We start from the raw sequence: 27,834 nt of genomic DNA, 5'->3' as shown, positions 1-27,834 counted from the left end.
CAAGCCGCTCCTGAACAACAAACATCAGAAGCGTCTTACCTGGGCTAAAGAAAAACAGACCTGGTCTGTAGCTCAGTGGTCCAAAGTCCTCTTTTCTGATGAGAGCAACGTTTGCATCTCATTTGGAAACCAAGGACCCCGAGTATGGAGGAAGAATGGAGAGGCACACACTGCCAGATGCTTGAAGTCCAGTGTGAAGTTTCCACAGTCTGTGTTGATTTGGGGAGCCTTGTCATCTGCTGGTGTTGGTCCACTGTGCTTCATTAAGTCCAGGGTCAACGCAGCCGTCTACCAGGAGATTTTGGAGCACTTCATGCTTCCTTCTGCAGACGAGCTTTATGGGGAAGCTGACTTCATTTTCCAGCAGGACTTGGCACCTGCCCACACTGCCAAAAGAACCAAAACCTGGTTCAATGACCATGGGATTACTGTGCTTGATCGGCCAGCAAACTTGCCTGACCTGAACCCCATAGAGAATCTATGGGGCATTGCCAAGAGAAAGATGAGAGAAATGAGACCGAACAATGCAGAAGAGCTGAAGGCCGCTATTGAAGCATCCTGGTCTTCCATAACACCTCAGCAGTACCACAGGCTGATAGCTTCCATGCCACGCCACATTGAGGCAGTGATTGCTGCAAAAGAGGCCCAAACCAAGTACTGAGTACATATGCATGCTTATACTTTTCAGAGGTCTGATATTGTTCTATGTACAATCCTTGTTTTATTGATTGCATGGAATATTCAAATTTTCTGAGATTGTGGATTTGGGGTTTTCATGAGCTGTAAGCCATAATCATCTGTAAACTGTAAGCCATAATCATCACAATGATGACAAATCACGGCTTCAACTATCTTGCTTTGCATGTAATGAGTCTATCTCATATATTAGTTTCACCTTTTAAGTTGCATTACTGAAATAAATGAACTTTTGCACAACATTCTAATTTTTCGAGTTTCACCTGTATGTCAGAACAAACAACCTCTCATAGTGTAGCCAGTGTTGACAAAATCACGAGTGACTCCAGTAAATGTGTCAGAAGCGGGGCCAAGTGATGTCATCGCACCCAGAACCGGAAGTAAGCCGTGAATATACACATACAACGAGGCTGATGTTATCTCCTAATGAGGCAATACTTGGATGATGGAACTGGCAATGTTCTGTGTACACTGTATATGAGTGAGCTTTGTGAGGGTCTTATCAGGATTCTTAATAAAGGGACGATCATTTTTTTATATGGCTACACTATGATTGGTTGTTTGTTCTCTTTGAATGACTGATGTGTGAGAAAAGGCCGATCACATGAGGAGAATTGATGACTATTTGATGATACATCTGGAGAATCTGTGGAGTGATTACCAGCTTGTTGTGGGGCAAAGTGCATTTTGACCTTACCGTTTAATGGTCATATACAGTGGTGTTCAAAATAATAGCAGTGTGTTGAAAAAAAGTGAATAAAGCTCAAAATCCTTCTAATAGCTTTTATTTCCATACACACAAACGCATTGGGAACACTACACATTCTATTCCAAATCAAAACATGAAGAACAATATATCAAATTTGTGTGGTTCCTCTAAAAAAATTGAAGAAAAGTGAATATTAGGCTGTTCAAAAAAATAGCAGTGTTTGTATTCTTCTTTACAAACTCCAACATTCACTATAGAAACTGAAAAATGTTTGAAGATTTTGCTTTTCTTTGAATCACTTAATGAATATTTGGTTGTAGTCGCACTGTTTCTGAGAACTGCTGTACATCTGTGTTGCATGGAGTCACCCAACTTCTGGCCCCTGTGATCAGGTATTCCAGCCCAGGATGATTGGACTACATTCCACAGTTCTTCTCTATTTCTTGGTTTTGCCTCAGAAACTGCATTTTTGATGTCACCCCACAAGTTTTCTATTGGATTAAGATCCGGGGATTGGGCTGGCCACTCCATAACGTCAATCTTGTTGGTCTGGAACCAACATGTTGCACGTTTACTGGTGTGTTTGGGGTCGTTGTCTTGTTGGAACACCCATTTCAAGGGCATTTCCTCTTCAGCATAAGGCAGCATGACCTCTTCAAGTATTCTGATGTATTCAAACTGATCCATGATCCCTGGTATGCGATAAATAGGCCCAACACCGTAGTATGAGAAACATCCCCATATCATGATGCTTGCACCACCATGCTTCACTGTCTTCACAGTGCACTGTTGCTTGAATTCAGTGTTTGGGGGTCGTCTGACAAACTGTCTCCGCCCACTAGACCCAAAAAGAACAATCTTACTATCATCAGTCCACAAAATGTTGCGCCATTTCTCTTTAGGCCAGTCAATGTGCTCTTTGGCAAATTGTAACCTCTTCAGCACGTCTTTTTCTCAACAGTGGGACTTTGCGGGGACTTCTTGCAGATAGCTTGGCTTCACATAGGCGTCCTCTAATTGTAACAGTACTCACAGGGAACTTTACACCTTCTTTCATCTTCCTGGAGCTGATTGTTGGCTGAGTCCTTGCCATTTTGGCTATTCTTCTATCCATTTGAATGGTAGTTTTTCGCTTTCTTCCACGTCTTTCAGCTTTTGGTTGCCATGTTAAAGCATTTGCGATCATTTTATCTGAGCAGCCTATCATTTTCTGCACTTCTTTATATGTTTTCCTCTCTCCAATCAACATTTTAATCAAGGTAAGCTGTTCTTCTGAACAATGTCTGGAACGACCCATTTTCCTCAGAATTTCAGAGAGAAATGCACTGTAACCAGCATGTACAACATTTGCTGCCTTCCTTCCTTAAATAAGGGCAATACTTGCCACCTGTTTTTCAAAGAATAAATGACCTCATTAATAGAACTCCACACTGCTATTATTTTGAACATGTCCCTTTCAATTAGTGATTCAATTACACAGAATCAGCAGCATGCATGTCATGACTGTTGGGTCTGTTGGATTTCAATTACTCTACCACAGTGGTGGGCAACCTTTTTTTTCAACTGAGCCAAATCTCGCCAAAACCACGATTGAAATTTATTTTGAGAGCCACATTTTTAAAACTGAAAATACATCTCCCATATAGTAATTCATCCCCCATATAGTAATTCATCCCCCATATAGTAATTCATCCCCCATAGTAATTCATCCCCCATATAGTAATTCATCCCCCATAGTAATTCCTCCCCCATATAGTAATTCATCCCCCATATAGTAATTCATCCCCCATATAGTAATTCATCCCCCATAGTAATTCATCCCCCATATAGTAATTCATCCCCCATAGTAATTCATCCCCCATAGTAATTAATCCCCCATATAGCAATTCATCCCCCATAGCAATTCATCCCCCATAGCAATTCATCCCCCATATAGTAATTCATCCCCCATATAGTAATTCATCCCCCATATAGTAATTCATCCCCCATATAGTAATTCATCCCCCATATAGTAATTCATCCCCCATAGTAAATCATCCCCCATATAGTAATTCATCCCCCATAGTAATTCATCCCCCATATAGTAATTCATCCCCCATATAGTAATTCATCCCCCATATAGTAATTCATCCCCCATATAGTAATTCATCCCCCATAGTAATTCATCCCCCATATAGTAATTCATCCCCCATATAGTAAGTCCCCCATATAGTAATTCATCCCCCATATAGTAAGTCCCCCCTGTGTCAATTCACTTACCTTTGCTCCACGCGTTCCTCTCGCCGTGTTCCCGCGCCGTTCTGGTCTTCAGGGCGGACTGTGAGAGGAGAGGAGTTCGTCACGCTGCCCCGCCTACATCCTGGCTGCCCCGCCTACATCCTGACAGCTGCAGAGTCCTGACTTTTAGGGCGGCCGCCCGAGAGGAAGGAGGGGGGCGGCCGCCCGAGAGGAGGGAGGGGAGGGGAGGGGGCGGCCGCCCGAGAGGAGGGAGGGGAGGGGGCGGCCGCCCGAGAGGAGGGAGGGGAGGGGAGGGGAGGGGGCGGCCGCCCGAGAGGAGGGAGGGGAGGGGAGCGGGCGCCCGGCACACAGAAGAGCCGCATTTAAGTTTGCAAAGAGCCGCATGTGGCTCGCGAGCCGCGGCTTGCCGACCACTGCTCTACCACACCTGCTAGTAAATTATTTGCCATGTAGAAATAATTTTTTTTACCAAAAACAGTGATTGATCCGGTTAGTGATGTCTGACTGCTATTATTTTGAACACAACTGTATGTCTATATTATTACACGGAAGGAGGGTATCTTGTGCACTAAGGCTAAGTTCACACTAGCTTTGTCAGCAGGCGTCAGACAGGAATTTAGGGAAGAGTTTTTAACGCTTCTCAAACACCTATGAAAATTCTGCACATGGCAGCACACAGTGCTGTTCACACTGAAGTATCGCATTGCTGCAAAACTGATGCCTCATGTCAGTCAGGAGGAGTTGAAGCCTCCCATTCAACTCTATGGTGACACTCCTCAAACGCCTGGCAGGCATTTGCGGGGCGTTTGTGAGACATTTGCGGAGTGTTAATACCATTAAACTTCATTATAGGCGTTTGTGGTGCAGTTTTCACTCTTTGCAAATGCCTATCAAACGCCTCAAAAATACCCATAGGGCATTTCGGGAGCGCTAAAAACACTTCCTAAATGCCTGTCTAATGCTATTGTGGCGTTTGGCAAGAGTTAGAAATAAGTCAAGTGTGAACAAGCCCATATTTGGCTAATTGGGACGATTTCATCACATGACCTTTCTGTAGTGTTTGGCGTTTCGGACATTTTAAATAATTAACATGGACACTATTTGGGTGTTATAGAAGTTTTATTGCACAGCACTTTGATAGTTCAACTTTTTTTGTTTATATCGATTGATTTTTGTTTTTGATGTTCGAAATGATACACATAGCCACTATTTAGGTTTTATATCGTATTTATTCCATAACTTTTTGGTTAACACTTTGTGTGGATTGATTGCTTTGTTATAATTTTTGAAAAACAATCTTTTTTATTTGTGTACTGTATTCTCTTATATGCACTGTATTTTATTGTTATGTCCATCGATTGCTTTCCACACAATTGATTTTTTTTTTGTTGCACTGGACTCTTTATATATACATTTCCAGTTGTGGAAACACGTCAGTGAATTAGTGGCAACCTGTATTTTGTTTCCCTGGATTAGGGGTGGTGTGGGGTATTGCTTTATTTTTATCACCTTTGGAACATGTTACATGTTGTACCCGCTTTTAGGATGGAACTTGTAACATTTTCCAGCATCTGCACCTTCTCCCCAGATCCCCCCTCTCTGTGATAGCAGATGTGGGGAGAGGATCCCCCGTTCGCTGTCACAGGGAGGGGAGATAGGAGGAGAGGAGGCAGGAGCTGGAACATGTTACATGATCCTCCTGTAACGTGTTCCAAAGGTAAACTTAGCCGTTAATTGTTGTTTATTCAGAGCTTGGTAAAAGGGATTAAAGTGGAAGTTCAGCCAAAACCAAACTAATGCTAAACCTGCTCCCACCCCCATTCTAATCCTCATCTATCTAACCCTGTAAAGAAAAGATCGCTGTACTTACCTGATCTAAAGCTGCTCTGGGCTGGTCTCCAGCTGCGGCTTCTGTGTAGAGAGAGAAAGCCGACAACGGCTGGGAAGTGACTAGGAAATGGAGCCACCCATAGACTTACTATGGGGCATTCGTTGTCGGCTGCCACTGCTCTACACAACAGCCGCTGCTGACAGCTCAGCCTGGGACCAGACCGGAGCAGCTCCAGAATAGGGGAGTATAGAGCTCTCTTTACACGGTAACATAGATGAGGCTTAGAATGGGCTGGGAGCAGGTTTAGGCCTCGTTCACATTTCAGCTTTTTATAGCTTGTAGCTCCAAGCACACAAATGCTCAACAAGCAAAAAACGATTGTTTTCCATAGCCCTTGTTCACACCTGAGCGTTCTGTCGCTTGTAGCAAAATGCCTGTCACTCAAAAAAAGTTTTTCAGGCAGAATTGAGCATTTTTGTCCTCATAGGCTTCAATGTAAACGCCTGAAAAGCACGACATGAGCTTTATTTTTAGCTTTTTTTCAAGCGTTTGGTAATGTGTTTTCTGCTCAAATAGCAGCTCTCTACCCCTGTAAGTTGAACAAATGCCTGACAAAAGCTGTAAAAACATGCAATTCTGTTCCAAAAAAATGCAACATGAAACATGACGCTTAGGTGTGAATGTAGCCTTAGTGTTAGATTCAGGTTTTAGCTGAACTTCCACTATAAATGTCTCTACAGCACCCATAACATCAATATTTTTTATTAACATTTTTTCTCTTTTTTTAAGATTTATTTTTCATATTACACTATGACCAAAGTAGTATAATGTTACCATAGTAACATTGTACTACTTTGGGGATGTTGTATTTTTTATTTTTTTTTTACACAATTTGATTGCTTATAATAAATAATTTCTTTGCTATAAGCAAGCATTTAACTGAATGAAAACCATTGATTCAGGGTTTTTTTTGTGATTAGCTGTGATTGGCCACGGCTAATCACAAGACACAGATGGGTTGTGATTGGCGCACCCTGTGCATGTGATCGCTGTGACCATTCACAGCTAGACAAACTTGTATATAGTGGATGGCATGAAAGGAAGCCATCCATTGTATACAACTATCATGTGACCTGCTGTGATTGGTCACAGCAGGTCACATGGTACTGGCAACAGGGCCAGTACACAGATCTGTCATTGGCCGTGTTTGAGCTACACAGCCGGTGATAGATCTTGCCACAGCTTGGCCCTGCGAGCATGCGCAAAGCACAATCCGGGAAGGACGTCATATGACACCCTACAGGATGGACAAGAGGCTCACCCAGCCATCATTTTACTATAGGCCGGGCGGGAAGTGGTTAATCAAGCTGTGATCATCTATAAGTCTCATTGAATGTCTCATCTCTCCTGTGTTTGTCGGCCTTTCCCCCCCTGTATCCTGTCTGCAGGGTTTGTATTTGGTGTAATAAAGAAATAGAAATGTAAGAATTGTCTCACCTCCAGTCTGGTTGAATCGGCTCATCAATGTCTGTACATCGTGCTTGAAAACAGGCTCAGTGTTCCGACCTATTTGTGTGTTCCTCTCCCAGTAGTCAGGTTCCAGTTTCTTCATCCATTCAGTCTTGGGAAGATGCTGCCGAGTGTCGCTGTTATAATTTGTTATTTCCTTATCATCCACATATCCGACTATAGAGAACACAGGGAGCCCGGATCCCGGAGAGGAGACTCCAATGTAATAATACCGCATAGAGTGACTGTCTGATAGAGAGACATACAGACTGTTATATATACATCCTGTACACATCACACAGCATAATGTATATAATGGATACATACAAGTGTCATCCCTGACCCAGATCACTGCCGGAATAAGATCAGGTCATGTCTACTTCAGTGTGAAGAGAACAATGTACAGAAATAATCCCCTCCAATGTGATAAAGATGATATGAATTTACTATTATTAGTACAACAATCCCCCCTATGAACTGCAATCCCCATCTTGTATCACTGATCTACACTGACCATAATGAATGATGTAATTAGGGATGAGCTCAGCCATGGCTGGACACAACTCTGGACCTGCCTCACCGATCCCACCAGGATGTTGTCACTGCGAACAGCGAATCACAGGCAGCAGAGGCATCCCCCTCCCTGTATCCACACATATACAAGGGGGGTATAGTAATGGCTGACAGGCGTTCAGGAGGTGCTACTGCCACCTGATAATGTATTTTCTAGACTTTTTAATTGCTGAAGTGCGATTTTATATCGTGTGACATTTCTGCAACTGTTAGCCAAGTTACATAGTTAGTCTGGCTGACAAAAGACAAAAGTCCATCCAGTTGAACCATAAAAAAAAAGTTATAATCCTACACCCACAATTGATCCAGAGGAAGGCAAAAAATCCAGCAAAGCATGATCCAATTTGCTCCTGCGGGGAAAAATTCCTTCCTGATCCCCCGAGAGGCAATCGGATATTCGTTGGAAGTGTTTGGGTTATAGTCGTGGTGCGGCCCCATTAGTCTCAATGGGTGAGTTTGACAAGCAGTGCGACCCGTCAGACCCGGCAACCCAAGATAAAAATGGTGCAGCCATGAAGCAAAGCATCGCAGCCACAGCCTCTGCATAGCCCTGTCAGGCTGTATTATTAGTGTTTGGTGGGTAATCGGGGGGCAGTAAAACTGTGGATCAGCCACCCATTGTTATTATCCCCCAGCTACCTATGTGAAAGAGCCCATAGTGCTTGAACGTCTGTACTAAGATGTACCTCTGTGGAGGTGCAAACCGCAGAGCAACCGGAGCAATTCACTGCTGTGGCCGCTCTGCATTGTCGGCTGTGCTAAGGGGCAGTGTGGTACGTGATTCAGCACTACTCCCTTTTATGTTTTGTACCAACTTTATTTAAAGTGTACAAAATGCGCTGTGCTGCCCAAGATTGCAGTGTGATTCAGCCCGATGCACAGCAATAAAATGCCGCATGTCTGCATTACATCCCAGCACTAGGCTGCATTGCAACTGCAATACAAAACAATCGTTTCCTGTCACTGCATAGAGTATGAATTGGCCCTTATACAATCTCGGGTTTATTACAACATCCTCTAACAATCATTGTATGTACATGACGCAGCTTTATTGTTATATTATATGAAGATTTATAATATTGACAGAGATGAATACATTTTGTGTATATGTTGTAGTCTGTGTGTGCACATTGGTACACATGGAGGGTGCACATTGGTACACATGGAGGGTGCACATTGGTACACATGGAGGGTGCAGACTGAATGCTGTGATCATAGAATTTCACATGAGCTCCAAGCCCTGCCATACACACATATATGGTTTAGTAAATCAGACCCAACATAATTCATCCACATCACCAATGTTTAATCTGCTACAAATAACAAGGACCATTGTGTACTGAGGATACAAGATTGATGTCCAGAACCAAAAATAAAGTGATGGGAGGAATTAAATTATTATAAATGTGATGAGAGACAGTAAGGGTGGGGGAGGGGGGCCCTGCACTACTACACAATGATGAGAATTACAGGACAATGTGGGGTCTGTGTAAGAAAAGTGATCTGAGATCAATGATTTGTCACCAGCAACCAACTCTCTGCAATGCAGTGCTGAAAAATAAACAAGGATCCTTACTGTAGGAGAGAAGAAAGCTCCTGATCGCTGCAAACCAACGAGACCCGACAGTCACCCGAGGTGCCCCGAGGTGAAAGCAGCCTCAGCCATTTCCGCCCAAGCCACGCCCCAATCTGTGTAACCCTGTTATGATCCGCCAGGTGGTACCTCTGGCAGCCCACCGGACAGGATTACCCAGAGCGTGGAGTCTAAGTCCCGGTCTGCGTATTCACCAGGGCCCCTGATGGTGGGGATGGACTTGAAGCAGACCAGGACCAGGTCACGGCCTCTGAGCACTCCCACCCGTGGCAGAGGGGACCACAGGGGATGGATACAGGAGGAAAGTCTGATGTGAAGAGACCGGCAGGACCAGGCGGGATGGATGGATGGATGGATCGCAGTCAGACAGACCAGTCGTTACCGTGGGAGCAGCAAGGTACAGAATTGGCAGGCAAAGGATAGTCGGGTCACACGCAGGGTCAATACCGGGGTGGTCAGTCCACAGAGAGGTCAGATAAGCCAGGGGTCAGGATAGGAGAAGGCAGCGTAGTCAGGGCAATCCAGGTCACAACAGGAACAGAACTCAGGGTACAGAAACACAGGTAGCAGGAAAGACCTTGCGGCAATTTGTGACAGCGCAGGGCATCTTTATATACCGCGCCCTGCGCTGTCATTGGTTGCCCAGCGTGTACTCGCGGCGCCTACTGCGCATGCGCGAGTCTCCTTCAGCCGCGGCCCAGCGCGAGCCGCCGCGACTGCGCATGTGCCGGGACAGACGCCGCAGCGGACCCTGACAAACCCTGTGGGACAAAACGCGTCTGGGAGGCATGGCCTGGATGAAGTCTCGTTGGTGTGCGGTGTTCAGGAGCTTCCTTCTCTCCTACTGAATGTATTGAGCCAGAATGGGCTCTTCCCAAGCCAGTACTATCAGTGGGAGTCACCAAGATTGGATTAAAACCTGGAGAGGCACCCAAAGTTTTCACAATACAGGTTCACAAGGATCCCAACTAGTTACTATTGGCAACAATTCATCTTTTTGTTACCAATATACAGTATATATATAAGCGCCAGTATTTTAGTAGAATTGAATGTAAAACTTTTTCCCATTTGAATAGAGTAAGGTAGGGTTATGACCTTTGTCAGTTTTTGCTATATGTCCCATTGGTGAGTCTTCTCTTTACTTCCTGTACTATAGCCAACCCAGGAAATGAGAAGTAATTCCTCCGTAGTTCAGTAAACTATGGTTGTCACCAGAACTAGTGTCCCCATTGGAAGATTTCCCTTCTATTCCTGTTCTGGATCTAACCATAATTTGGGATTTTTTTTCACATTTAGGCCGGGTCCACAGCAGTACAATTTGAGATGCGATTTTAGTTGCACAGAATCGAATGACAACGGAAATCACGTTGTTGTCAATGGTGCCCATTCACATCAATGGAACTCAGCATGGAGTGATTTTGGAAAACGTTGCTGGACTACTTTGCTGTGATTCCAGTGTGATTTTGGACCCAAAGAATATGCAAACCAAATCCAAAACACAACCAAGTCACACGACATAATCACACTAAAAATCAGACCAAAATCAGATGGCCGAGCCCCACTCTCAGGGATACCAGTAATAGGATATATAGAGGGTACATTGGGGGGTCTCATCCCTCCCCACTCTATCCAATGCTAACAAAATACTGCCATTACTTCTACTATAATCTGGAGAGCCCCTTGTAAGGATCAGCCACACAAAACTGATTTTTGGCTTTACTCCAACTTTTGATTTGGTTTTTATTATACATAAGAGAAGTTGCAGCTAAAGGAGTGAGACTCTGGAACAGGCTGATCAGAAATGGGTATACTACTGATATATTCCTCCCTCTGAGGTATCTGAGAGATATAAAATTGATTTAGGAAGAATTTGGGAAGAAAACCAATTAATCTAAAAAAAAGGGGGAAGAAAAATCCCAGAAAAGTGTAGAAATCTCCCGACTCCCAACTAGAATCCTGAATCCAGCGATGTATGAGGAGCTGTAGGTGTCCATAAAACTAGCAAAAGCCAAAAATCACTCCATACAAATAGGGACGCAGCGATGTTTCTGCTGCCAAATGATTGGCCGAAAATAGGATTATCTGCGTTCTGCCGATAGAAAAAAAGGTGCAGTGTGAAACTAGCCGAAAAGGTGCAGAAAATAAATTCATATTGATTTAAATTAATGATATTAACCTCTTGCCGACCGCGCATAGCTGAATGACGGCTTCACCGCGGCCGGCCAGTTCTGGGTGGGCGTCATATGACGTCCTCCCAGAACGCGCTCTCCTGCGCGCCCCAGGGGGCGCGCACCCGGCGATCTCCGTGATCACGAGATGTGGTAAAAGGCCGATCATACCGGCCTTTTACCACGTGATCAGCGGTATCCAATGACATGCTGATCACAGGGAAATGCAAGTGCCGGTTCTCGGCTGCACTTTCCTCACGCTGTCAGATCGTGAGGAAAGTACTGCCGAGAACCGGCAGTTGTCAGAGCGGGGATCGGCACCGATCATCAGGGCACTGATGATCAGTGCCCTGATGATCGGTGCCCAGCAGTGACACCCGCAAGTTCCGCCCAGCAGTGCGCCCACTAGCTCCGCCCACCCGTGCCCAGCAGTGCCCCCACCTGTGCCCAGCAGTGCACCCACCTGTGCCACTCTGCAGTGCCACCTACCTGTGCCCAGAAGTGCCACCCACCTGTGCCCACCAGTGCCACCCACCTGTGCCCACCCACCTGTGCCCACCAGTGCCACCCACCTGTGCCCACCCACCTGTGCCCACCAGTGCCACCCACCTGTGCCCACCAGTGCCACCCACCTGTGCCCACCCACCAGTGCTGCCCACCAGTGCCACCCACCAGTGCAGCCCAGCAGTGCTGCCAGTCAGTGCCACCAGTCAGTGCCCAGGGGTTGTGCCAGTCAGTGCCGCCTGTCAGTGCCCAGCAGTGATGCCAGTCAGTGCCGTCTATCCGTACCCATAATCAGTGTCACCTATCAGTGCCGCCTATCAGTGATGCATATCAGTGCCGCCTATCCGTGACCCCTACTTAGTGCTGTCTATCAGTGCCGCCTATCCGTGCCACCTCATTAGTACTGCCTATCAGTGCCCTTTAGTGCTGCCTATCAGTGCCCATCAGTGCCGCCTATCAGTGCCCATCAGTGCTGCCTCATCAACGCACATCAGTGAAGGAGAAAAAATACCTGTTTGAAAAATTTTATAAAAGAAACAAATAAACTTTTTTTTTTTTCAAATTTTTTGCACTTTTTTTATTTATAGCGCAAAAAGTAAAGCGCCCAGTGGCGATTAAATACCACCAAAAGAAATCTCTATTGGTGAGAGAAAAATGATCAAAATTTCATATGGGTACAATGTTGCATGACCGCGCAATTGTCAATCAAAGTGCGGCAGCGCTGAAAGCTGAAAATTGGCCTGGTAAGGAAGGGGGTATAAGTGCCTGGTAGGCAAGTGGTTAATTATGAAATTGAATACAATTATATATAAAATGTATATAAATATATACAGGGCTATTTTTCCCAGAGAATAGGTGCAGGACCTCCCTCCTTCTGAGTCACTCCTTGTCTCCACCCCCTACTCACCTCTGAGCACCGCCCCTGGGTTCCACCCTCTACCCTCCTCTGAGCACCGCCCCTGGGTTCCACCCTCTACCCTCCTCTGAGCACTGTCTGTCAGGGCTCCAGGTATGACCAGAGATGTGTGGACTGACACAGGGAAACGCAGGCTTCAAGTATGGTGTAAAAGTAATATAATTTATTTAAGGTACACAATACACAGAGCACACAGTGCAAAACCAAACCAAACCTTAAGCTAGTCTCAATATGTGCGGGAACACAAGCGTAGTCAGGCAGGCCGGGTTGGTAACTATCGGGCAGGTAGGTACGGGAGGAGCAGGCAGAGAGTAGTCAGGTAAAGAGCCGAGGTCAGGACAGGCGGAATTCGTTCGGAGTCAGGATCAAGCAGAGTCAGGATCAGGCAGGAAGCAGACAGGATGCAGGTACAGGGGCTCATGGGAACAATACACCAAGGCACTGACTGCAGGTCTGGCCATTCCTTAAATACACCTCCTGCAATCAGCCTCAGGTGATGGCTGATTGCAGGAGTGAGCTTCTGGTTGCTGAGAGCACCCGCTGGCCAGCCCTGGTACTGAAGCCCACACGGCAGATGAGTCCCACCACTAATAGTGAGTCCATTCCTGACAGTACCCCCCCTCAAGGAGCGGCCTCAAAAAGCTCCAAACAGTCCTTAGTGGGCAAAATGTTCCACCGCCCGGGTCAGGTAACTGGCCGGATATCCTACTGCCAGAGTCAACCGACTGTCTGGGTTTCCTGCTGGTAGACTTCTCCTTGTGTAGGAGAACCCAGGAAGGCAGGTTACTGGACACAGGATCTCCCGGAGCAAGCTGGGAATCAGTTATTGGCCAGTTTAGCTGGACATCAGGGGCTGGCACATCAGGCTCGGCAGCGGACAAAGGCACATCAGGCTGGGCAGCGGACAGAGGCACATCAGGCTGGGCAGCGGACAGAGGCACATCAGGCTGGGCTGCGGACAGAGGCACATCAGGCTGGGCTGCGGACAGAGGCACATCAGGCTGGGCAGCGGACAGAGGCACATCAGGCTGGGCAGCGGACAGAGGCACATCAGGCTGGGCAGCGGACAGAGGCACATCAGGCTGGGCAGCGGACAGAGGCACATTCAGGCTGGGCAGCGGACAGAGGCACATCAGGCTTGGCAGTAGGCACCGGGCCATCAGGCGGAGCAGCAGGCTTCACAACAAGCCAAAATGGCTTCCCTGTGCAGCCACTTCTGGTCAGGATTGGCCTTGGTGTAATGTCAGGGCTCCAGGTATGACCAGAGATGTGTGGACTGACACAGGGAAACGCAGGCTTCAAGTACGGTGTAAAAGTAATATAATTTATTTAAGGTACACAATACACAGAGCACACAGTGCAAAACCAAACCTTAAGCTAGTCTCAATATGTGCGGGAACACAAGCGTAGTCAGGCAGGCCGGGTCGGTAACTATCGGGCAGATAGGTACAGGAGGAGCAGGCAGAGAGTAGTCAGCTAAAGAGCCGAGGTCAGGACAGGCTGAGTTCGTTCGGAGTCAGGATCAAGCAGAGTCAGGATCAGGCAGGAAGCAGACAGGATGCAGGTACAGGGGCTCATGGGAACAATACACCAAGGCGCTGACTGCAGGTCTGGACATTCCTACCCACCTCCCAGTACCGCTCCTTTTAGAGAGTACAGAGTCAAGTATCATTTTTGGTGCCAAGTAATTTGCATGGAATTTGTTAAAAACAAGAAGAGCAGTAAAACAGATCCCCCGCAGCCAGCAGCAACAGACCTCCCAGCAACAATAGATCCACCAGCAACAATGGACCCCTACAACAAAATACCACCCCATCAACAATAGACCCCAGCAGCTACAACAGATCTCCCAGCAGCCAGCATCAATAGACTGCCTAGCAGACAGCAGCTAAGACCCGTCCCTCAACAGTATATTCCTTCCAGCAACAATACATCCCCCACCAGCAACAAGAGACCTCCCCCACAACAATAGACCACCACACATAGATCCCCAGTGACAAAAGATCCCCCAGCAGCCAGCATCAATAGACCTTCCAGCACCCCTTGCCATTACATACATCCATAGCTGGAGGTGTCAGAACTGCATTTCCCCGCGTTCCTACTGAAAAAAGCCCTGTATATTTTCGGCTAAATGCATCCTGAATTTTCAGTTTCGGTCCAGAATTTATTTAATTTCATCACATCATTTTTTTCATCTTTCAAAAGATTTTTTTGATGAATATATATTTCTATTCACAGAACTGCACCCCCAATAATAATATAAAATCAATTACACTAATCACATCTCCTAGAAGGATCTGATGATAAATTTAAAAATCAGAAAAAGGAAATTCATTAAAAATAGATAAAAAAGCATAATGGAAAATGATAAAATATAGAAACATTCTACATAACCAATAATGAACAGACCGCACTTTCAAAACATAAAAAATCTAAAGTAAACCTTTAATAAACCTAAACCCCTCAGTAAGCCTAAAGGAAACCTTTTCTCCGGCCTCATTCACCCGAGGGGCAAGGACTGCTATGCCTCAGAAAAGTGATCCAAAGATGGACAGGCAGCGAGGAGGAGATATGTTCTTTTACTTGTAAAACTTTAAAGAAGTGTGGTATGTCAAAAAAGCAAAAATTCATACTGACCTATGCAGCTGCAGCTTTCTCCTCACCGGCTCTAAGACCAAGCACTGAGTGATCACATCACTGCTGATCGTTCAGTTCTCAGTCTTCAGTCTGCAGAGAGCAGGTGACTGTCATTCACCAGCTCTCTGCTCTGCTCCTCCAGTGCTCACTGAAGTGTCAGGCTGTGAAGGGGGAAGTGGCATGCTGAGAGCCTGAGCCAGCTGCCAGTCAGACATCTGGGTGGACCCTGACATTGTTGGCGGGATACAACCAAAAATTGGCGCGGCTCTGTAATGTCAGCGGACAGTAGACTTTAGCAGGAAATAAGGTAACTCCTGTGACCCAGAAGAGAAGTACAACCAAAAAAGCTTTGGCCATACTTCTCCTTAAAAGTGAACCTGCAATCACTGTTAAAAGAGAACTCCAGACACAACACAAAACTTAGCAATCATCTGGAAAGAATATATTCAGTATTTAAATGTCTCCAGGCTTTTGTTTGGCCTCTGATGGTGAGTACACACTGCTGGGGACTGGAGGAAATGAAAGTAAACGTTACTCAGCTCTGTGCGGGGAAATAACTGCTTCACTTTCAGGCTGAATTCCCACTTCTGCGTTCCCTTGTGGTGCATTAATGGCGGTCACAATGCACACTGAAATATGCCGTGTTAAAGGGGTTCTAAAGCTAAAATATTTGTTACCTCAATGCATCCTCTGCAGGTCTTCCCTCCCCTCTTCCTGATCTCACAGACTTTGCTGAAAGCAGTGGGAGCCATTGACTATTGCTGCTGTCAGTCCAATCCTGTGTGGAAGGGACAGGGACAAGCTGCACTTTGTGTGTCTATGGATGCACACAGCCTGGCTGGGGATCAAGCCTGCATATTTGACCCCATAGTAAGTGGCTTGCTATGGGGTCAGAGAAAAGGAGGAGCCAAGACTGCAGGTGGGGGCTTAAGAAGAGGAAGTTTGAGGTCTATCTGTGTAATACCATTGCACAGGTCAGGTGAGTAGAACATGTTTATTATTTTATATTACAAACCAGTGCCTTTAGAAATGCTTTAAGGCAGTGCGATCATTATAAATGTCCTGACAATTTACTGCAATAAAAAAACTACATCTGATCGCATGTTAGCAATGCGGCACCACAATGTGCAGTGAGTTGTAGTGCAGTGCATTGCCCTTTGCTGTACTGCGCAATATTTCTCCTTTATTTTAATTGCAGCAATTTGCAAACCAAACCATTAGGGCTCATTCACATGGGTGCTGAGTCATGTACAGCATGCAAAGACATTTGTTTACTTTTATCCACCAATGAGCTGCATGCAGTACATAGAAAGTAGATAGAAATGAGCAGGTATGTAGAGATGGGTGCAAAGACTGTGCATCCAGGACCTATGTGAATGAGTAGGGGTACATTGTACCTACTCATTCACTAAAAAAGTGTCAAAAAGTAAATAAAAATGCACACGCAGTTTTTGACAAGTAATTTATTGAAAAAAAATTAATGTTCCAGGTTGTATATCCATCATCAGTCATCAACCATGATGAACGCCGGAAAAAAAAAAGTTCCGCACCAGACGAAGACTCCTGCCGTCTGACAGTTCTTCCATCTCCCGCCCCTAAATAAACTGATGTCACAAGGGAGGGGGGCCATGTGGTGACCTCACAGGATGCCCCACCCCTTAATTTATTTCTCTGGTCAGTGGCCAGTGTTCATCCTGATTGATAATGGATCTACATCGATTGTGTTTTGTTTTTTTTTTTTATAAAGCGATTGTCACAAACAGCGTGTGTGTTATTATTTACCTTTTCACACTTGTTTGGATAATGAGTAGGGGTACAATGTGATCCGGCAGCTCCAGAACCACACAATCACTTATAAAGGACTCTGCAGGCGCTGTCACTCCCCATCACCCCATAAGCACAACTATTTTCTTTTACCAAAATCTCAGCTATTTGTTTGCTCCAAATGTCACTACAGTGTATTCTTTCCTGAAATTATGACTTTGATAAACAACTTTGTAACTGCAGCCATTTTATTCTACAGGGTCTCTGCTTTCAGAAAATATACAATAATTTGGGGTTTTAGTAATTTTCTAGCAATAAATGCTGATATTAACGTGAGATAAAAAATTGTTCCGGTAGAGAAGTAGTGAAACCTTGTCTGTGTCCCCATGTCCTCTTCCTGCTCTGTGTGACACCCATCATCTGGACAGGAAGTGAGGGGGAATCTCTCATGGCAGGACAGACACCAATACAATGCAGACAGAGGTCCTAACACTTCCCCAATCTATCCGAAACTGAAAACGTTGTCACTAGAGTTGGGTTTAGGGCTCATGTACACTGCGGCTGATAAACTCACGTTCAGGAGATGTTCAGCATTTTTCTTCAGCAGCCCCTGACCTCTCCCTAATGTTCTTCTATGTGTCCATGTACACATCTTCGTTTACAGGCATTTGAGTTTAGTCATTTTTTTTTTTAACGCTGAAAACTTGCGTTCAGTAGTTGGTTTATCAGCGTTTCAAACGCAAAACGCTTGTAAACGCGGCAAATCGCGTTTATAAGCATTTGCGTTTGACATTTTTTTTACCTCTTCCAGTTCCCAATGCTGTTCAGAGCCTTTTTTCATCATGAAAAATGCATGGAAAGCATTGTCAAGGTACTCAGATGGACAAAACACTGAACACAGGATGTTCCCACCAATCTTGTCACACATTGTAATGACCATTCACACCTCAGACCTCTCCCACCCTTGGAAACAAAAGAAATGTTAATGAGCAACTCACACTTAATTATCTCAACACATACTGCTGTCCCTGCTTCTACTCTCTGTATTTCTCTGAAACAGTACAAAATAGTTAATAATTTACCACTTTTCACTGCATTCTGGCCATTTGGGAGGTTCTCCTGTGCTCATCTTTGAAAAACGCTTCCAAACGCAAACGCGCAGAAACGTGTTATGCAAACGCGGCTAAACAGACGTTTTTTAACCTACGTTTTCCAGCAGTCAGTTTCCATCGTTCAGAAGTGTCCCGTGTACATGGGGGCCTTAGGTTTGGTTCACAGTGGATGCAATTTAAAATAGCACTTTTTATTTGCAATTTCACCGCGTTTTCTGAACATTTGTTTGCAACTTGTGAAGATTTCCCAACAATTTCTTGCGTCTTCCATTGTGTTTTCTGGTGATTTCTTGCATTTTCCATGTCCTGCTACTTATCAGAGGGGATGGGGGGGGGCTGTACTAGTCTAAGGGAGGAACAATGTGAGGGTCCGGCTTGAACAGGCAGAGACAGCCGGAAACAACTAGGAAAGGGTTAATGAAAATGATCACAAATTGCGCATATTTCCACACACGTGCGTTTTGCGTGCGATTTCTATTGTCTATGTATGTGAAATCGCAACAAACTGCAGGAAAAGTCATACAAGAACGGCTGTGGAAATGGCGCTGCAGCAAATGGCGTATGTTCAGACACTCACATTCACATTCATTAGATCCGATTCCAATTCCCAAATCGCGGCGGTGTGAACCGGCCCTCATCCTCCGCTCACATCAAACCCGACTCTGAAATCCTGCGACTTACAGTGAAGTAAAGTCGGGGGACCCGCCGATTTCAGGTGCGATTTGTAAGACATCCGATACAGGTATCTATGTAAATCGCACCAAATGTAGTGCATGTATTACTGTAGAAATCGCTGCGGCTGCGACCAAGTCAGAACCGCGCCGATATGATCGCTCTGATAGCGGACAATAGGGGGAGACTTGGCATACGATTTACAAGTCACATGACACACAAATCTCATGCTAAATCGCAGCGATGTGACCGGGGGCTAAAGGAAGATCTAAAGCTGAATGTTTGTTATTGTGGATAAAGTAGGGGAGGGAACAACCTCTGTATTCTGCCATCTGGGTCTCATTAGGGGGATCTTCCTTCACTTCCTGTTCTATAGACTCAACAGGAAGTGAGAAGAAATCCCCTCCTAGTTGTCACAGAAACAAATGTCCCCATTCTTCCTGGTGTGGTGACAACACATCATGTTGGTTGTTCCTGTGATTTGGTGATCAGCACACATGGGGGGGGGGGGGTGAGTCTCCCTAACGGGGACACAGACAGCAATACAATCCATCCAGAGGATCTGACCCCTCACCACTCCATCCAAATCTGAAATACAAGTCCCCCCCCAGTTCTATGTCCATGTGACAGAGGAGAATGAACACACCGCCCCCTCCAGGATCACATCTAGAACAGGAAATAGGTGTGAGCAGTGAGAAGGTGAAATGTATTGTCAGCGGATACACTGTGATGTCTGGTGAGCCCTGACCTCTCCGCCCATCCCCCCGCTCCGTACACACGATCCAGGAGCAGCCTTCAGAGCCTGGAGAGCCGTATTGTCATCTTCACACAGACAGGACATGGCTGTCACTTCCACAATACTTCTACCTTTATCACTACACATTGATTTCTACCATTCTATACAACGCTTGGAGGAAATCCCCCCCACTGACAACATGGCATCTATATTGTCCTCTACTTACCACACTGCACCCCTGACACCCCCACAATCATCAGGATGAGGGGGGTCACCATCTTCATCCTCCCCGCTGTCATCTATAGAGACCCCAAAACGCCTCACCGTCCACTTCCCCCAGCTCAGGGACAGTCTGTGTACAGGAGGGCGGAGCTCTGTGCTGATTGGAGGAGGCTTCCTCTCTACCCAATAGGAAAATCAGGAGGTGGAGGGTCAGCAGTTACCGGGTAGAGTGACAATGAGAAGGTTGGAGAGGAGAAGCCACAAAGTGAAAGTGAAATCTGGAGACATCCAACCAATAGGATTCCAGGAATCCAAAGATTGTGAATGTGCAAATCCCCCCAATCATCTCCTGATACCGGGCATGGGAGGGATCCACAGGAAACCCCGGGGATCAATCATAGGAGGGATCTCTATTGATCTACAAAGATCCCTCCGCACCATTCCACCCCAGAGAAGGAGTTTACAATCTAATGCCCCCCCACTGACATACAGACACACTCAGGACAATGCCGGGGAATCCCCATCATCTCAGAGAGACCATTCCCAGCTTGTTCCCAGATTCCCCCATCCATTTCCCACTGACAGGGGTGCTTACAATGGTCAGCATTTATTAATTCATGGAAAACTTTTATCCCGAGTAGAAGAAATCCGTCTATAAGGCTCCATGTACACCGGAACGCTTTTCTGCTGGTGGAGGAAAAACACGAAATGCGGCAAAAACGCGTGTAAATGCGGTAATGAGATGAGATGTGTTTAGCGCTCGGACGTTCAGTCATTTTATCGGTCAGAGAACTCGCCATTGAAATGAATAAACACCCAAACGCTAAACGTGGTCGGCGCTTTAGACTTAGACGTTTTGCCGCATTTAGCGTTTTTTCCACCAAAATGTTCCTTTCCTGAACACGATTCTTCTGCGCTCCGGAGAGGGACGCTTTACTGGCCCTAAACTCTGCTGCTGATAATCCGGATAAAAGTCGATGTGTGCATGGACGAATAGGGGTCTATGGAGCGAGTTCAGGGGCTCTGGTGCCTATGGAGCCGGGAGTTCTTCTACTGGGTGTCTGTGATGCATTGAATACAACCCATCATTGAAGGAATTAGTCTTTTAGCCTAAAAGTACCGCCATTTTGTGCTAAGAATTAGTTAAGGCCATTTTGTTTAATGATAGCTTAAGTTCTGCCATTTATGAATAAGTATTATTTCATATTTGTTAAAACTTGTATTTCTATGTCTTTCAAAGAACTTAAAAACTAACTTCCTCTTTCTGTTGTATGTTACTTTTTACAAGAAACCTAAAGAACTTCCTCTTTCTCTTAAACTCCAAGTTCTCTTTTTCTTCTAATCAGATCAAACTGAAAGTTAGTGGTTAAGTGCATCCTGAATATATTAAAAATAAATATACACATTTCTTTTCTTAAGAATTTGGAAATTTCCATAAGTGCTTAGAAGTTCAAATATGACGTATATCACATATGATTGGCTTATGCATATCTGATATTTGATTGGCTTCTATACTTTTATGCATTGTTTGAAGTTTCATATATAAGCTGAAACACAGAAGAATAAAATCAGTTCATTCTGAGATACCACCTTGTGTCTGCGTTTCCTGTGTCTCAGAGTGGGCTCCAGGCCTGAGGACAGTCACTGATCAAGCCAGGGACAGACGGGGGTCAGTGTATCTTGAGAGGGATGAGAGTCAATTCCTTTCAGCTGGGGGCTTGTTCGCCGGGATGAAATAATCACCCTTCGGTAAGTAAGATTTCTTGTCATTTTTGTCAATTAGTCTGTCTTGCCGTAAGGCTCTGATAAAATTTCAGGCCCTTTGTTGCACTGGACTTCGCGTCATAAGACGCCAGTGGCCAGGCGCAGTGTGTTTTTGGGAAGCACCAGATCTTTTGGGAAGACCAGAGCACTTTGTAGAAGTGCCAAGTCTCTTAGAGAAGAGACTAAGTTTCTTTTGAGAAGAAACCAGGAAAAGTCCGGGTTGATCAGTTTTGTCCTGCAATTCTTTGCTTATCTTCCTATCGCATAGAAGTATAAGATAATTTGTTTGTGTGACACAAGTGTCCAGGTGGTAAGTGTATGGACCAGAAGTCACTGAAGGTTTTCTCAACGAAAGTGTAAGACGCACCACCCCTCCAGCTAGACCTTATTGGTTGATGACCTGGGGAAGGTGAAAGCATGGTGACACTGAGTTGGGTGCCTATGTAAATGTCTTGTTCAGATTGTGTTGTAGGCTTATTGATAGAAAAGGTTATAGATAGTCTAAGTCAGGATATTATTAGAAGTATTGTATATCCAGGTTATAATTCCACTTTTGGTCAACCACTAGAGAGAGACCAAATAAATACCTTAAGTCCAGACATTTTTATAAAGTAAATTGTCATTTGGAAGTTGACCCCTGTCTTTTGGGACAGCCTATAGGACAGATTTGTAACACAGACCTTTGCAAGTGTAAAACATGGGGAGTAGTCAAAGTAAGGATAAACTCCCTCCCCCAAATGTTGGTGAGACATGTAAAGATTATGTAGCCCGTATCTGTGGGACAGATTACTATCTAATTAATCCCTGGGTAGATAAAATAGCGGACTGGAGTGAATTAATGGGTAGTGTTGACCCGTTCCCCCGTGATGGGGATAATGATATTTTTCATATGGACATGGTTAAGGGTCTCTGTTTAGGAGATAAACAGGCTTTTCCATGGTATGAGGGAGATCCTGCGTGGGACCAAAAATACATGACCAAGGGAGGACAAAATTGGTTAGAGTTTGCTCCTCTTTGGTTTCATAGACAAAATGGGAAACAAAATAAAGCCAAAGTTAGAAATATAAATGCAACAAAAATACATGCATTGGAGTCAGAAATAGACAGACCCACACACCCTCTCATGCCATTTCCTCCCCCATGTGTCCCACCTGTCCCACAGCCCACAAAACGTTATCCATCTCTTACTGAAGAGGATATTGATTTCCTAGCTGGACATTATGCAGTCCAGAATCCCACTGCACCTCCAGGCCCATCACCACCATTACCAATAGTTTCACAGACCTACCAGATACCTAGTGCAGTTCAAATTTCTGCCACACAGCCTAGTACAGTTCAAACTCCCACGGACTCCCAGAGTGTAGTTCAAACTTCTGACACACAGGGAGCGACAGGGGGAATAGCTGTTTCTTCCACTACTGAAGCAGATGACTCACTTGTTGAAGAATCCACTAGTCCAGGCTCTCTGCTGTTTAGAATGGCTAATGGTCTAGGTATAACAGACATCCTAAGTCCATCACACACACGTAATAATACCCAATATGGTATTGATTCCAATACACAACAAATGCCCTTCATGACAATAGGAGACAATCTATTGAAGAAACCCATTGAGATAGAAGACATAAATAGGATTATCAAACACTGTCCAAAGCCTACTGTTTCTTCGATGGCTACAGTGAGCTATTTGAAGAAAGCATGCAAAGGTAGAAATTACACACAAGAGGACATGCGTCTTATCCTCGATGGAATATTGGGACAAACTTCCCCTTGGAATTGGGGTAATGTTAGGACCATATCCATCTTAGAAGCAGGTGATACTACTGCCACAAATTATCAATTAAACACAGAAGATGGTAGAAACAATATGTGGAGAGAGATCACTGAAGAAATGGAAAGAGCTTTCCAATCTAGATCCTCTCTTCCTACCGCAGTAGCCTGCAAGCAAAAGTCAGGAGAAACTGTGTTAGACTTTTGGAAAAGGTTTAATGAGACATGGACACAAGAGGCAGGACTGACATTACAAGACACCATGCATAGTCTACTGATTCAGACTTTCCTGTCCAATCTAAAACCCAGTGTCATGTTAACTGTAAAACAGATGATTTCTGAATGGCCCACTTGTACCAGAGAACAATTTCAATTGAAATTGACTGAGAAAGATGCTGCTGGATGTCTCGAGATACCCAAGGCCGTGGCCACTCATTTTCAGGAAGGTCCTTTTCCCCGGGTAAACCCACAGTACAAGAGAAGGGGTGGTTTTAATAACCAAGGTAGAGGTCGGTTTAGGGCAGTGGTCGGCAAGCCGCGGCTCGCGAGCCACATGCGGCTCTTTACACATTTTAATGCGGCTCTTCTGTGTGCCGGGCGCCCGCTCCCCTCCCTCCTCTCGGGCGGCCGAGGACTCTGCAGTTAGCCCAGCAATGATTGGCCAGTCTCGCTGCCACTCACATCCTGATAGCTAGTGACTGGCTGTCAGGATGTGTGTAGGCGGGGCAGCGTGACGAACGTGAGGGGAGCTAGGCTCCTCTCACAGTCCACCCTGAAGACCGGAACGGCGCGGGGAACACGGCGAGAGGAACGCGCGGAGCAAAGGTAAGTGAATTGACACAGGGGGGACTTGGCTTACTACTTGGGGGGGAATAGTACTGTGGGGGATGAAATACTATATGAGGGATGAATTAATATGGGGGATGAATTACTATATGGGGGATGAATTAATATGGGGAATGAATTACTATATGGGGGATGAATTACTATATGGGGGATTAATTACTATATGGGGGATGAATTACTATATGGGGGATGAATTACTATGGGGGATGAATTACTATATGGGGAATGAATTACTATATGGGGGATGAATTACTATATGGGGAATTAATTACTATATGGGGGATGAATTACTATATGGGGAATTAATTACTATATGGGGGATGAATTACTATATGGGGGATGAATTACTATGGGGGATGAATTACTATATGGGGGATGAATTACTATATGGGGGATGAATTACTATGGGGCATGAATTACTATATGGGGGATGAATTACTATGGGGGATGAATTACTATATGGGGGATGAATTACTATATGGGGGATGAATTACTATGGGGGATGAATTACTATGGGGTATGAATTACTATATGGGGGATGAATTACTATGGGGGATGAATTACTATATGGGGGATGAATTACTATGGGGGATGAATTACTATATGGGGGATGAATTACTATATGGGGGAGGAATTACTATGGGGGATGAATTACTATATGGGGGATGAATTACTTTGGGGGATGAATTACTATATGGGGGATGAATTACTATATGGGGGATGAATTACTATATGGGGGAGGAATTACTATGGGGGATAAATTACTATGGGGGATGAATTACTATATGGGGGATTAATTACTATGGGGGATGAATTACTATATGGGGGATGAATTACTATAAAAACTTATTGAAACTAAAAACAGTGTACCATCCTATGTATTTTCAGTTTTAAAAATGTGGCTCTCAAAATAAATTTCAATCGTGGTTTTGGCGAGATTTGGCTCAGTTGAAAAAAAAGGTTGCCCACCACTGGTTTAGGGGAAGAAGAGGGGATAATAGGGGACGGGACATGGGTTGTTTCAATTGTGGAGCTGAGGATCATTGGAGAAGTCAGTGTCCATATGAAACTCAGGACCGCGCCCAACATAACCCCTCCCAAGGCCAACCACAAAAGGACCTGCCGCAGTAGAATGTGAGGTTTCCCATCTCTTGGCAGACGCAATCACAAAACAAATGAAGGTGCCCAGAAGGTGGTATCCCAGCATTCCCACTTGTCTCTCACTCTTATAAGGAACAACCGCTTGTATCCTTACATGTACAAGGAAGACTCATCCCATTTTTACTTGACTCAGGAGCCACGTGCTCAAGCCTGAGTGAGGACTATTATAAGGGAGAGATAATGAATGCTGAACCTTCTATGGGAATAAATGGGATACTTACCAAAACTTTTAAAACACCGCCTCTTCCAATCTTTGATCCCATACACGGGACCACTCTGTTAGATCACTCATTCAGAATCATACCCAATTGTCCAGTTAACTTGTTAGGGAGAGATCTCCTGGGAGAGTTGAACATCAACCTAAAATCCACAAGGAGAGGTGGTATTGTGGCCCACTCTGCCAATATACCAATTATCCCTGCCATGACAATGATTACTAAAGATGACCCTTTATTTCCTGCTGGAACAATCAATGATAAAGTTTGGGCAGAAAGTTCCTTGGATGTGGGATTCATTTCCTGCACTCCATATAAGGCCACACTGAAACCATGGGCTCAACCTGTGTTTCATAAACAATACCCTTTGTAAAAAGAAAAGGAGGAAGGAATAGAGCCCATGGTGGAGCACTTTCTCAAGGAAGGAGTCCTTGAGGAGGTGATTTCACCATACAACAGCCCAATAAATCCAGTTAAGAAGCCGGACGGCTCTTACAGATTTGTGCAGGACCTGAGGGCCATAAATGATCTTGTGACTCCCATTGCCCCTATAGTGCCTGACGTACCGACACTCATTTCCTCCATCCCAGCTGATGCTGAGTTTTTCACAGTAATTGATTTAACAAATGCATTTTTTGCAATCCCTGTTGCTAAGGAGACACGCCCAATTTTTGCTTTCCATTTCAGAAAAAAGAGCCTTACCTGGTGTAGGTTACCGCAAGGGTATGTAGATTTGCCTGTGGTCTACTCTGTTGTCCTCCAGGCCACCCTCAAGCCATGGACTCCTCGCCATGGTTCAGTTTTGGTTCAATACGCAGACGATCTGCTTCTTTGTAGTGTTAATCGGGTAGCCAGCCAGGTGGACAGTGTAGATCTCATGAACTGGTTATGTGAATGTGGTCATAAAGTGTCTAAGAAAAAGCTACAATGGTGTCAGGAAACTGTTGAATACCTTGGTTTTGTTCTCACAAAAGGTGAAAGGAAAGTCAGCCAGAAAAGAGCTGTGGCTCTCATGGGTCTGCCCCGCCCATTGACCAAGAAAGACATGCTCACCTTTCTTGGCATGATTGGTTACTGCCGCCAATGGATACCTGACTGTTCCTACTATGACAATATTTTGAGGCAAGCCACAGGTTCAGAAATGTCAGATCTTGTGAAATGGTCAGATGAAATGTGCAATGCTTTTGTGTATTTGAAAAATGCTATGGTAATAGCCCCTGGTCTTGGTCTTCCCGCATATGATCAAATGTTTCATCTGTATGCTAGGGAAAATTGTAAAACTATGGCAGGAGTCCTGGCTCAGGAGAATGGAGGTAAACTCCGCCCTGTTGCTTTTTTCTCAAAAATGGTTCCGGTACAGGTTCAAGGCATGCCTGCGTGTCTCAGGGCGCTCGCATCGTGCGTGATGGTAGTTCAAATGGCTACGTCACTCACTCTGGGACATGAGACCACCTTACACACCACCCACAATGTGTCTATTCTACTCAAGAATATACATACCCAACACTTGTCAGCCCAAAGACTTAGTGGATATGAGGTCATACTGTTGTCAAACCCCAAGCTGAGAATAAAATATACCTCTCCCACTTCAGGTCCAGCTCCAATTTTAAATGGCTTATTAGGCTTAAAAGGAGAGCAGGATGAAGTTGTTCCACAGCATGATTGCCTGGAATTGATTCATCAGGACACCTCCCCAAGGCAGGATATGTCTTCTGTGGCTCTTCCAGAGGCACAGAATGTTTTTGTAGATGGCTCTTGCTCGAGACCCACTGACACTGTTTACCATGCAGGATATGTGGTGGTGCAGTTGCCAGATATAGTACTTGAAGCAAAACCCATCCCATATCAGTCAGCTCAGGCCGCTGAGCTGATAGCCCTTACAAGAGCATGTCAGCTTTTTGAGGGACAGGATGTAAATATTTACACAGATTCCAGATACGCGTTTGGCGTGTGCCACGATTTTGGAATAATTTGGGAAAAGAGAGGATTCATAGCAGCAGATGGAAAATCCATCTCACATTCATCTCTGGTGAAGGCTTTACTCAAAGCCATACAACTGCCAAGATCCCTTGCTATCCTACACTGTAAGGCACACACAAATGAACAAACTGATATTGCAAAGGGAAATGCTCTAGCTGACAAAATAGCAAAAGAGGCGGCCCTTACCCAGCCTGCCATGATCCAGATGCCAATGCTC

General features: G+C 45.1%; 1 protein-coding gene across 3 annotated transcripts in view; it reads right to left on the bottom strand.

Annotated features, from left to right (window-relative positions):
• Nucleotides 1-20,030, bottom strand: part of LOC149437506 (class I histocompatibility antigen, F10 alpha chain-like) — a 105,257-nt gene extending 85,227 nt beyond the window's left edge. For all 3 annotated transcript variants that reach the window (XM_089660840.1, XM_089660842.1, XM_089660841.1), the window contains exons 1-2: nucleotides 19,886-20,030; nucleotides 6,972-7,232 (exon numbers count right to left, since the gene is read on the bottom strand). In XM_089660840.1, the coding sequence (XP_089516966.1) occupies nucleotides 6,972-7,232; nucleotides 19,886-19,958 (334 nt within the window). In that variant the 5' untranslated portion in view covers nucleotides 19,959-20,030. The remainder of the gene's footprint in view (nucleotides 1-6,971; nucleotides 7,233-19,885) is intronic.
• Between the last annotated feature and the right edge of the window lie 7,804 nt (nucleotides 20,031-27,834).

The sequence above is a fragment of the Staurois parvus genome, unplaced genomic scaffold (genome assembly GCF_062004578.1).
Source record: "Staurois parvus isolate SC_StPar_1 unplaced genomic scaffold, SC_StPar_1.0 ptg001284l, whole genome shotgun sequence".
NCBI classification, from domain to species: Eukaryota; Metazoa; Chordata; class Amphibia; order Anura; family Ranidae; genus Staurois; species Staurois parvus.
The sequence above is the reverse complement of the archived record's forward strand: the minus strand, read 5'-3'. Positions and strand labels throughout refer to the sequence as shown.